The sequence below is a fragment of the Salmo salar genome, chromosome ssa03 (genome assembly GCF_905237065.1).
Source record: "Salmo salar chromosome ssa03, Ssal_v3.1, whole genome shotgun sequence".
Classification (NCBI taxonomy): Eukaryota; Metazoa; Chordata; class Actinopteri; order Salmoniformes; family Salmonidae; genus Salmo; species Salmo salar.
In genome coordinates this window covers 51,204,508-51,217,817 of record NC_059444.1, presented here as the reverse complement: position 1 = coordinate 51,217,817, position 13,310 = coordinate 51,204,508, and the positions used below count along the sequence as shown (strand labels likewise).

Here is a 13,310-nt window from a genome sequence, read left to right as displayed (position 1 = left end):
TCTGTGGTGCAGTCTGGCTTCAGTGCGGCACCACAAAGTAGTGTGCCTTTCTGCTGTGGCTGTATATCACGGGCACGTATAGGGCATGCATTATGCACGTGAGATCTGTCACGTACATGATCACAAATCTTTCCACCCCTTTATTCCTAAAACACGCCTTCTTTCTCTTCCGTCATTCAAAAGAACGGCACTTGGATGCAAGTGAGCCAACCACTGTCACAGGAAAAAACGTTTTCTCCAAACAATGGATGGAATGATATGTCAATCTTCAATCGTGAGTTTTGATTGGACAGTCTCCGTACGTGGTCTGGGGCAAGGCCCTCTTTCGTCACTGGCCTTCCCTAGTCACTTGACATTTAACAGTACTAGACATCCTTCATTGCCGATATTGCAACAGAACGCATCGCTTCCCTCTTTAAACCGTAAAGTTACAGCTTTTGCTCTATTATCTTGTGCAGATAAACTGGTAAGTTTTTTTCATCAACTAATCCTTTGTTATGTGAAATGACGTCGTTTCCATCAGACATTACTGTATTGATGTATGTATAAGCCTCAAGCTAAATATGTAATATATATATATGATGTCGTATTTTATGTCTGTAGTTGAAATATGACTCTTACGTGTGACTCTTCCTATCCGGCAACTCCCAATGTATTACAAGGTCATACGGATGCAATGGCAAGGACAGACGCGGAAGTATTTTATTTGATTTATTTAACTAGGCAAGTCAGTTAAGAACAAATTCATATTTACAATGACGGCCAAAGAACAGTGGGTTAACTGTCTTGTTCAGAGGCAGAACGACAGAGTTTTACCTTATCAGCTCGGGGATTCGATCTAGCAAACTTTCAGTTATTGGCCCAATGCTCTAACAGGCTACCTGCCTGTAACGCTTGCCAGGACCTCGCATGTAATAACGCGCATATTATGTAACCTGTTCATAGCGCGCAAAGAAATATCACACAAGCGCTCCCCAAAAGACAACCAGAACATCGTGTACACGCCTACATCAACGGATGACAAAAGCGAATCCCTCACGTACGCACGGTATGTGAAAACTCCACGCACCGGCTATAAGGGAAGATTTGGATGTATAATGCGATTTCAAGCTAGCGTCATGTTGTATTTCACGGTTGAAATGCTCACCAGAATTTGTGAGATGCTTTTGTTTGAGAAATCGGACGGACTCCTCTGATGGCGCACATAGGCAGACCAAGGTTATATTGGGAGACTCAGCATGATTACTAGCCTGTGCAGCTGCTAGTGGCTTATATCTACTGTATCGTCTGGGCTTGATGTACACATACGGTAGGTAATACACTCGTGTCCCCCGGCAACAGGTTCGTAGTACGTATAGTTCGCCTTTTTTGCCTTCTCGCCATTAAATCTAGTTAAGGAGGAATTTGAAGTCTTTGCAGCTTGAATGGAGAATGTTTAATGTATGAACCCGGTCGCCAGGGGAGTGAATTACAGCCTTATGATGCTGCTATGACAGTTGATTGCATCAGTGGGGATTAACCATCCTTGCTGCAAATACTGAATCTATAATCCTTTCAACATAAAGATTTATAACAATGATTTCTCTCCATGTCTCCCTCATTCATCTCCCTCACCCCTTCCCTCTCCCTCACCCCGTCACTCCTTCACTCCCACCTTAGCTCTCGCTCTTGCTTTTGCTCTCTCTATCTCTCTCTCTCTCAGAGACACGATGCCTCACTCATTCCCATTCCTCTCTACGGAGCAGAAGAAGGAGCTCAGTGATATTGCTCAGAAGATCGTTGCTCCCGGCAAGGGAATCCTTGCTGCCGATGAGTCTACTGGTAGGGGACTGCTGATGAGTCCACACACACGGATCAGATCACTCACTAAACACACTTATTCATGGCATATCAAAGATGGTGTACGGTGGCCAATAATGGGGCTATAACTGACACTGCCAGACTGGCAGAGCAAAAGAGCAAGAGAGAGACAGAGAGATTGCACTATTACATAACACAACCTACCCTACATAACAAGGCCTACATGTAAAAACAGTTTATTATCAGAGAGAGAAGGGTATAAGAATGTATTAAACACAATTTGAACGCTTACCATCACATTTCACAATGTCTGCAAGCAAAACCACATCTTCAGCTGTAACCTACCACTGAGAAAGTCTTGCCCAAGTGGCACTGTATGCTACTTACATAACACATAGAAAAATGTGCCAATCCCTGAAAGGGAGAATGGCAACATCCAAGTTCACACTGCTGTTACTATGGTGATGTTCCAGCCTCGGGAAATATAAGGCTTGGCAAACTGTCCTGCATGTTGGCACTGAACCTCCCATTTAAATTACAATACAGATGTCTTGGAGAATTTGGTGCCATCAAGGCCAGTTTTCCAAATGTAGTATTTATTAAGTGGTGATTTTGTGGGGTTTGTCTGTGTATTGCACTTCAAACGAGAACCTTCTTGTCCCAAGGACAGCCTGCTAACGAAAGTAGAGATTTGGAATTGTCATAACACTAGTATATACTGTATATGTATGAATGTATTAAAATGGAACTAATAGCATTTTACCAAGATGAAATCTTATTTAAAATCTGTTCTTATACACCCAAGGAAGAATATGCCACTTTTATTTTTTTACATTTTCTGACAAGTGAGCACTTAGATATGGTAATTTTCATAAATTCTTAGAATGTTTGGGAATTACATATAGTAAGGCTCCCGAGTGGCACAGAGATCTAAGGCACTGCATCTCAGTGGTAGAGGTGTCACTACAGACCCTGGTTGGATTCCAGGCTGTATCGCAACCGGCCATGATTGGGAGTCCCATAGGGCGGCGCACAATTGTCCCAGCGTCGACCGGGTTAGGGTTTGGCCGGGGTAGGCCGTCATTGTAAATAAGAATTTGTTCTTAACTGACTTGCCTAGTTAAATAAAGGTTAAATAAAAATAAAAGGCATTTGTGAAAATTCTATAGCAATATAGAGAGGGAAAGCGGCTGTGCATTTGGACAATTAATATTCACTGCAGGAAATAAAACCTAATTTAAAACATCTGTCTCGTCCAGGACCAGGGTCTACACAGACCGGTGTGCCATACCAATCACATCTACGGTAGGCCTTTATGCAAACAAGCCATTTGTCACACGAGCCTGCCATCATTCACTTTGAACTGGACTGTGTGTTTACAGGCAGTTGCAAAAGCGTGACTTTAGATCATTAGAACGCATTCGGCAAAAGCCACAAAATACACCTGAATGGATTTCTGCAAATACAGTGCCTTCGGAAAGTATTCAGACCCCTTCACTTTTCCCACATTTTGTTACGTTACAGCCTTATTCTAAAATTGATTAAATTACATTTTTCCTCATCAATCTCCACACATAATGACAAAGCGAAAACAGGTTTGTAGAAATTTTAGCAAATGTATTAAAAATAAAAAACAGATACCTTATTTACATAAGTATTCAGAACCTTTGCTATGAGACTCGAAATGGAGTGCATCCTGTTTCCATTGATCATCCTTGAGATCTTTCTACAACTTGATTGGAGTCCACCTGTGGTAAATTCAATTGATAGGACATGATTTGGAAAGGCACACACCTGTCTATATAATGGTCCCACAGCTGACAGTGAATGAGAGCAAAAACCAAGCCATGAGGTTGAAGGAATTGTCCGTAGAGCTCCGAGACAGGATTGTGTCAAGGCACAGATCTGGGGAAGGGTACCAAAAAATGTCTGCAGTATTGAAGGTCCCTAAGAACACAGCTGCCTTTCCTTTCCGAGTAATGTCCAATCAATTGAATTTATCACCGGTGGACTCCAATCAAGTTGTAAAAACATCTCAAGAATGTTCAATGGAAACAAGATGCACCTGAGCTCAATTTCGAGTCTCATAGCATAGGGTCTAAATACTTATGTAAATAAGGTATTTCTAAAAACCTGTTTTCGCTTTGTCATTATGGTGTATTGTGTGTAGATTGATGGGTATTTTTTATTTTATTTAATACTTTTTAGAAGAAGGCAGTAACGTAACAAAATGTTGAAAAAGGAAAGGTGTCTGAATACCTTCTGAATGCACTGTATATATTTTACATTCCAACAGGCAGCGTCGCCAAGCGTTTCCAAAGCATCAACGCTGAGAACACTGAGGAGAACCGCCGTCTTTACCGCCAGCTCCTCTTCACGGCCGACCGCGTAGAGCCATGCATCGGTGGAGTCATCTTCTTCCATGAGACCCTGTACCAGAAAACAGACGACGGCAAGCTGTTCCCCCAGCTCATCAAGGAGAGGGACATGGTGGTGGGCATCAAGGTGGACAAAGGTGTTGTCCCCCTGGCCGGGACCAACGGAGAGACCACCACTCAGGGTGAGAGACAACGGCAGGCCGGGTCTAGGTGATCTTTCACCTCTAGTATTGAGCTCAACTTTGCTTCATATGCAGATTGTATTCAGGGGATGGTTTGGAACAAAGTGTCGAGTCATGTTTATTTCCTAATGTTACACATATCCATCCTCTCTCTCTGTCTGTCTGTCTGTCTGTCTGTCTGTCTGTCTGTCTGTCTGTCTGTCTGTCTGTCTGTCTGTCTGTCTGTCTGTCTGTCTGTCTGTCTGTCTGTCTGTCTGTCTGTCTGTCTGTCTGTCTGTCTGTCTGTCTGTCTGCTCTGCCTGCCTGCCTGCCTGTCTGTCTGTCTGTCGCTCTCTCTGTCTGTCTGTCGCTCTCTCTGTCTGTCTGTCGCTCTCTCTGTCTGTCTGTCGCTCTCTCTGTCTGTCTGTCGCTCTGTCTGTCTGTCGCTCTGTCTGTCTGTCGCTCTGTCTGTCTGTCTGTCTGTCTGTCTGTCTGTCTGTCTGTCTGTCTGTCTGTCTGTCGCTCTCTCTGTCTGTCTGTCTGTCGCTCTCTCTGTGTCTCTGTCTCTCTCCCTCAGGTCTGGATGGGCTGTACGAGCGGTGCGCCCAGTACAAAAAGGACGGAGCTGACTTTGCTAAGTGGCGTTGTGTGCTGAAGATCACTGACACCACCCCCTCAGAGCTGGCCATCAAGGAGAACGCCAACGTCCTGGCCCGCTACGCCAGCATCTGCCAGATGGTGAGACACACAGACACACACACACAGAAACACGCATTGAACATGTGTGAACATATTGGCACACATATAATGAGTTGGCACACACTTGGCCCCTACAGTTCACGCTTACATTACATCATTACCCACTCTTCATCAATCTCCACAAAACAATATCTATTTATTGTAAATGTTTCACATCTGGGCTTTCGAAAAACAATATGACCACTATAATTACTTATCAAGGAGTTGTAGTTATTTTAGCCTGCTCTGTAGCTGTAGAGTTAACCACCAAGTGAATCAAATTAGCTCGAACTCCGGTGCCATCGAAAAGTTGTATTGTCTGTTCTGTAGTCATGACGCTGGTTGCCATGCTCCTGTGCCCTTCCCTAGCATGGCATCGTGCCCATTGTGGAGCCTGAGATCCTGCCAGACGGAGACCATGACCTGAAGCGCTGCCAGTATGTCACAGAGAAGGTGTGGGATCGCTCCGACTAACAGAAAAACAGTGGCTACCTTCCAATAGCCATTCTAGCATGCCACTTAAAATGCATGTCTGCTTCATTCTAATTGGCTGCATTTAGACAGGCAGCCCAATTCTGACCAAGTTGGTCTTTTGACCAATTACATCAGATTTTTTTCACACTGGATCTTGTTCAGATCTGATCTGAACTAGTGAAAAAAAGATCAGAAATGGGCTGATATGTAAATGCAACCTTAGTGTGGGTATTGGAATAGAGCGTGCTAAGTCTGGGTAAGATAGGAACACTCATTAGATCAGTCAGTCATTCAATCAATTTCAATTTCAACACCTCTAACTATTTCTGTCTGTCTCATCCCTATTTCTTCTGTTTCCTTTCTTTGTCTCTCACTCTCTGTCCCCTTGTCTTTCTCTCTCTCGCTCTCTGTCCCCTGTCTTTTTCCGGTCGCTCTCTCTCCCCCTCCTCCCCCCAGGTTCTGGCTGCAGTGTATAAGGCTCTGTCTGACCACCACGTGTACCTGGAGGGCACCCTGCTGAAGCCCAATATGGTCACCCCTGGACACTCCTGCTCCCAAAAGTATAGCAACCAGGAGATAGCCATGGCAACTGTCACCGCCCTGCGCCGTACCGTGCCCCCAGCTGTGCCTGGTGAGAAGGAGAGACATATATATATATATAGGAACAGTCAAAACGTTTGGACACACCTACTCGCTTGGACACACCTACCTCAATATTTTCAGTCATATTGCACTTTTGCACATTACATACCTGGATTAATAGGGTAAAATGATGAGACGGAGAAACGTTAGGTTTCAGAACTAGTCATTTTCCAAGAATGAAGAAGAAATCTCGAAGACCTCACGATCTCACTAACACAGACCATTGACGTTATATAAATACACTACCGGTCAAAGTTTTAGAACACCTACTCATTCAAGGGTTTTTCTTAATTTTGACTATTCTCTACATTGTAGAATAATAGTGAAGACATCAAAACTATGAAATAACACATATGGAGTCATGTATTAACCGAAACAAATTGTTAAATCAAAGTATATTTTAGATTTGAGATTCTTCAAAGTAGCCACCCTTTGCCTTGATGACAGCTTTGCACACTCTTGGTATTCTCTCAACCAGCTTCACCTGGAATGTTTTTACAACAGTCTTGAAGGAGTTCCCACACATGCTGAGCACTTGTTGGCTGCTTTTCCTTCACTCTGCGGTCCAACACATCCCAAACCATTTCAATTGGGTTGAGGTCGGGTGATCTGATGCAGCACTCCATCACTCTCCTTCTTGGTCAAATAGCCCTTACACAGCCTGGAGGTGTGTTGGGTCATTGTCCTGTTGTAAAACAAATAATAGTCCCACTAAGCACAAAGCAGATTGGATGGCGTATCGCTGCAAAATGCTGTGGATGCCATGCTGGTTAAGTGTGCCTTGAATTCTAAATAAATCACTGACAGTGTCACCGGCAAAGCACCATCACACCTCCTCCTCCACGCTTCACAGTGGGAACCACACATGCAGAGATCATCCATTCACCTACTCTGCATCTCACAAAGACACGGCGGTTGGAACCAGAAATCTCAAATTTGGACTCATCAGACCAAAGGACAGATTTCCACCGGTCTAATGTCCATTGCTCGTGTTTCTTGGCCCAACCAAGTCTCTTCTTCTTATTGGTGCCCTTTAGTAGTGTTTTCTTCGCAGCAATTCGACCATGAAGGCCTGATTCACAGTCTCCTCTGAACAGTTGATGTTGTGATGTGTCTGTTACTTGAACTCTGTGAAGCATTTATTTGGGCTGCAATTTCTGAGGCTGGTAACTCTAATGAACTTATCCTCTGCAGCAGAGGTAACTCTGGGTCTTCCTGTGGCAGTCCTCATGAGAGCCATGTTCATCATAGCGCTTGATGGTTTTTGTGACTGTACTTGAAGAAAGTTTAAAAGATTTTGACATTTTCCGGATTGACTGACCTTCATGTCTTAAAGTAATGATGGACTGTCGTTTCTCTTTGCTTATTTGAGCTGTTCTTGCCATAATATGGACTTGGTCTTTTACCAAATAGGGCTATCTTCTGTATACCGCCCCTACCTTATAACAACACAACTGATTGGCTCAAATGCATTAAGAAGGAAAGAAATTCCACAAATTAACTTTTAAGAAGGCACACCTGTTAGTTGAAATGTTCTACCTCATGAAGCTGGTTGAGAGAATACCACGAGTGTGCAAAGCTGTCGTCAAGGCAAAGGGTGGCTACTTTGAAGAATCTCAAATATAAAATGTTTTTTTAATACTTTTTTGGTTACTACCTGATTCCATATGTGTTATTTCACAGTTTTGATGTCTTCACTATTCTACAATGTAGAAAATAGTAAAAATAAAGAAAAACCCTGGAAGGAGTAGGTGTGTCCAATCTTTTGACTGGTACTATACATATGTAAATATGGAGATATGCACGCACGTGTAGCACATGGAGATGTGTGAAACTTACTCCTCAGCCTTAAGTGTCGCCGCTTTCGCCGCTCAAGAGCTAGCTTTTGAGTGGCGCAACCCGCAGAGATGCTTGAGGGAGGACGGTCATGTGTGTTTGTGAAGCAGAGGTCCCGGTTTCGAGCCAGGTATGTTCCAAATCGGGAGCAAGTGGTACTCACTAAGCAAGCAGCATGACGTCCTTTACACGCACACACACACACTCAATCTACTTTACATGCACACACACACACACACACACACACACACAACCCTCCTCCCCCACACACATCCCCTCCTCCTCTTATCTTACCCTTCCTCTCCCTGTCTTCCTCCCTCCGTCCTTCCCCAGGCATCACCTTCCTGTCTGGAGGCCAGTCTGAGGAGGAAGCCTCCATCAACCTGAATGCCATGAACCAGTGTCCCCTTCACCGGCCCTGGGCCATCACGTTCTCCTACGGCCGCGCCTTGCAGGCCTCCGCCCTCAAGGCCTGGGGAGGCAAGCCAGAGAATGGCAAGGCCTGCCAGGAGGAGTTCATCAAGAGAGCCCTGGTATGACCCACACAGAGAGAAGAACATGAGGGAGGGAGGGAGATACGAGGGGTGGCATTCAAATAGTAGTATTTATTTTCTTTCTAATACTTTGATTGAGCGTTTCATTCAGCCTGCCTGCCTTGAGTGTTAGATGGGCGGGGTTTGCACTTTCGGAATTATTCAATTTGTTCCATTGCACCGGGCAAGCAAAGTATTTCTAGATTCACTTTTAACTATAATAACTTCCCAAAGATATTACTGATTTATCAAGTGACCCTAATGCAGCACATCTGTCAATGTTCTCAGAGTCAGGTTAAGGCATTTATATAGTAAGCGTGATGGTACTTTGTGCATAGTTCAACAGTAGCAGTGGGCATTACATCACAAGGTTTTTATAATTATTGTGACCCTCTGTGATAACAAACTACAGCAGGGCTATTCAACTAGCTGCCAGTTTATACATTTATAATGTGCCTTTGATAAAAAAAATAAAATGTTTTTTTTTGTGGGGTTAGAGACAGTGAGAGAAAGACTGGAAAGATTGGAGAGAAGCTTGTGCCAGAAGGGCGTGGGCTGGATTTGGATCCACGCCAACACAGTATATATGCGGCCCTAACCGCTAGACCATCTCAGTCCCCCCTTTTGATCAATTCTGAACATTAATTTTTAAAAATCTGACAAAAATATATGTTTTGTGCCAAAATGAGCCCTCTGTCAATATTCTCCAGTAGGAGAATCTGTTTTCCTGTAGTCCTGCCCATTAAGTGCCGTCAATTAATATCCTTCAACATACTGCCAATCAGAGCTGCTAATATCATCCAACTGCAGCTGCAAATATCTGGCGGCGCCACCGCATGAACATCGCTTGTTTCATAGTCATCATGATCTACTTTTACATAATGATGTTAGGTGGCTAAGCAAGGGTAATGCTCTCAAGTGAGTATAGCTTATTTTTTCTGCAATTACCGCCACAAGAAAGCCAACAAAAATCAAGCAAAAATGCTTGATAGGGAGTTCGTAGCAGAGGTTTGTTTTTTGAGTGATCTGCAATCACTTCAATTGACTTCATTTGGTATTATAGGGGAGGGATGAAACAGTTAATGACATAATTAAAAAAATTACTGCTTTTCAAAATACATTTGTTATTTCCTCCTGATTTTAGCCCAAACAAAATGCTCAATTCCCCTACACTCAGGGCTCGAATTGAACAGAATGTCATTTGTCGGGCAGCAAGAGCATGCAGCTCAAATAACTGGTTGTCCAATGGAGCAGCTTACAGATGAACGACAGCGGTAGAGTAGTTAAATTAAACACGTTTTTCATAATTCATAAAAAGAATGCATCGCTGATTCGTATTTCCTGCAACTTTCTGAAGAAGTAACGCCTGTTTGTGTGCGCCCATGTGTTGTGTAGCCAGTTAGAATGCCAAAACAGTCTTTTCCCAAAAACCTTCCCAATTAAATATTGACTCCAAAGTAGGCCTACTTGACAGAATGATATCATGATGGTTTGTAGCCTATAAATGTGTTGGCCATTTGTTTTTTCAAAATCTGCCATCACATGTACACTACTGTATATTGTACAGAAAGCTAGTTGGATAGCCCTGGACTACAGTCTCTAGAATAAGGTGAAAGGTCCTAGACAGTACTACAGACACCGTATAAACCTAATAAAGGAAGGCCATGGGGTGTGTTCCTAATGTTTCTATAACAATGAGATAGCAAGAGGAAGTGGAGCTAAGGCTCCATATGTCCTTGTGTGGGAAGACAGAGGGTCTGTACTAATCCGTTGTCTTATCTTTCTTCCACTTTCTCTCTCACACCATCTCTTTCTCCGTCTTACATTCCTCTCTCTTTCCCATGCCCTCTCTCACTCTTTCCTGCTCTCTCTCCTTCTCTATCTCTCTCATTTACAGAACAACAGCAAGGCCTGTCAGGGCAAGTATGTTTCCTCTGGAGACAAGGGTGCTGCCGGCGGAGAATCCCTCTATGTGGCCAACCATGCCTATTAAGTATGGACCCACCCCTTTCAATATCAAACCACACCCACATTTCCCCACACTATCCACTCAGCTGTTTTTTGCTTTCGGCCTGTGATGTCACTGTTACGTTATTGTCTAGTGCAGGAAAGTTAAGTGTGTTTCGTCAGTTATTTTAACATTTTAGCACTCAAACCCCTCCTCCGCCGAGAGAAAAGTCTGTGATCCTTTGCCCCTAGTCACTCCCCGTTCGCTGCTGAGCTTGAGAGCTCCAGCTCTTTGTCCCCAACCCCCCTCTGCTTACAATATCCTCCCCCGTGACTATCCCTCGTGATTCAGTGTTGTCATCTTGATGATTCCTAAGTACATGTGCCTTCTTCTCTTGACTGAAAAAAACACTGGAGGAAGACCTTGTAGAGTATATTATTAATGTATGATATTCTATACACTGGAAATAGAAAATAAAGAATCATATTCACTAAATGCACTTTTGTGCTATCCTGTTTTGGGTTTGGGCAGACTGCCTGCTCTAAAGAGACTGCTAGGTGGGGGTGTAACTACCATTATCAGTGACAGCAGGGTCAGAAAATGCTTGGGGATTCACAGCATGTCATGCTGTAGCCATAAAAACATGAAAAAGGACGATACACATTCATCTAAGGAGTAAGTAAGGAGTACAGTATTGTAGATGCCAACCGACCGGCAATGAATAACACATTTGAACAGTCACAATATCAATCTCTGACAGCAGTTAAAACAACAGACTCACACACAGGTTGACTAAGTAATTATTTCAGTATGAATAGTCACAGTCAAGAATCAACGAGTAGATCACTCACAATCAATACCAATATGCGGCCTTAAAAGGACGTCAATGCATTATTTAAAGGGGTAGTTCACCTAAAACACAAAATGACATATTGGTTTCCTTACCCTGTATTCAGTCTATGGACACGGTATGACAGCGATCATGCTTTGGTTTTGTTTACCTGGCCACTGTTTCCACATTTCTGGCACAAATTCAATCCAAGTCAATAGTCCTGATATTATTCATCAGTAACTTCTTTGAGCTACACAAGGTAAACAAAAACAAAGCATGGCTTGCTGTAATACCTTGTCCATAGCCTGCGTACTATCCCTTTAAACAAAAGTCACAAGTCAGAGATTTTGGTTCATCTGAGATAAAGAAGAATATAAAAAGAGGGATGGACTACTGTCTCATAAACAGTCAGGATGACCTAGGCCTCAGCAGAAGCCTGGTATCGGAGTTAATAATCTCCTGGATGAAAACCACATAGCGGGACACCCGGGTGTAGACTCCAGGCATGCCTTCTCTACCGCAGCCTTTCCCGAAACTCGTGATTCCCACCTGGACAAACTGACCAGTAGAGAGACATACCAACGGCCCACCGTTGTGTCACAGGTGTCCTTTCCACCCTCCCAGAACCCAGCACACATGTCGAAGGTGAGAACAGGATATGCTTCCAGGCAAGCACACTACTTAATGAGTTAATGAGGGGCACTCTCAGCTGCTGCAGGATCTTACAGGCAGACAACAGTCCTGGAGAACATGAGAGAGTGACAGAGAGAGAGCAAGAAAGGAGGACAGAGGGTAAACATTGGGTTAAAATATAAAGTAAGGGATCTAGAATTTAAAAAAATAAAGAAGGAAAGTGGGAGGAGAACACGAATAGGGGGATGAAGAAAAGCTAAAAGAACCTGGGCATAACATCTACTGGTTATCCAGTAGATTAGTAAGAATGCCTCACCCCTTGCCTTTTTTCCTTTATCCAGATTACAACCTTTCACTTTCGGTTAATTGCAAATGGAACCATTTTCATTTGAGGAACAAAATGTTGACAGCGGTGCCATACAGGTTATAAAATAGTATTTTCGATGTGCCGATTCCATGGCACATGGTTTATGAACTGATACCCAAAACAATGCTTGATTCAAACTTGGTGTTTCAATTTAAAGATTATACAAAATTGCCACCAACAGAATGTTACAGTGCCTTGCAAAGTATTCGTCGCTTTTGGCGTTTTTCCTATTTTGTTGCATTACAACTTGTAATTTAAATGGATTTTTATTTGGATTTCATGTAATGGACATACAAAAAATAGTCTAAATTGGTGAAGTGAAATGAAAAAAATAACTTGTTACAAAAATGTAAAAAAAAATAATGTAACGGAAAAGTGGTGTGTGCATATGTATTCACCCCCTTTGCTATGAAGCCCCTAAATAAGATCTGGTGCAACCAATTACCTTCAGAAGTCACATAATTAGTTAAATAAAGTCCACCTGTGTGCAATCTAAGTGTCACATGATCTGTTACAAGATCTCAGTATATATACACCTGTTCTGAAAGGTACCAGAGTCTGCAACACCACCAAGCAAGGGGCACCACCAAGCAAGCGGCACCATGAAGACCAAGGAGCTCTCCAAAAAAAATGAAAGAATATGGCAGCACAACAAACCTGCCGAGAGGGCCGCCCACCAAAATCCATGGACCAGGCAAGGAGGGCATTAATCAGAGAGGCGACAAAGAGACCAAAGATAACCCTGAAGGAGCTGCAAAGCTGAGATTGGAGTATCTGTCCATAGGACCACTTTAAGCCGTACAACCCACAGAGCTGGGCTTTACGGAAGAGTGGCCAGAAAAAAAGCCATTGCTTAAAGAAAAAAATAAGCAAAAACGTTTGGTGTTCGCCAAAAGGCATGTGGGAGACTCCCCAAACATATGGAAGAAGGTACTCTGGTCAGATGAGACTAAAATGTAGCTTTTTGG

The 13,310-nt window shown here is 43.2% G+C and overlaps 1 protein-coding gene across 2 annotated transcripts; it reads left to right on the top strand.

The window, feature by feature from the left end:
- The first annotated feature begins 311 nt into the window (after nucleotides 1-311).
- aldoaa (aldolase a, fructose-bisphosphate, a) lies at nucleotides 312-12,833 on the top strand. 2 transcript variants are annotated; one of them, XM_014192174.2, is made up of 8 exons: nucleotides 312-466; nucleotides 1,703-1,821; nucleotides 4,097-4,360; nucleotides 4,917-5,077; nucleotides 5,447-5,530; nucleotides 6,008-6,182; nucleotides 8,363-8,562; nucleotides 10,460-11,005. In XM_014192174.2, the coding sequence occupies exons 2-8, from the start codon at nucleotides 1,710-1,712 to the stop codon at nucleotides 10,553-10,555; spliced, it is 1,092 nt and encodes a 363-aa protein (XP_014047649.1). In that variant the 5' UTR covers nucleotides 312-466; nucleotides 1,703-1,709; the 3' UTR covers nucleotides 10,556-11,005.
- Nucleotides 12,834-13,310: the final 477 nt, after the last annotated feature.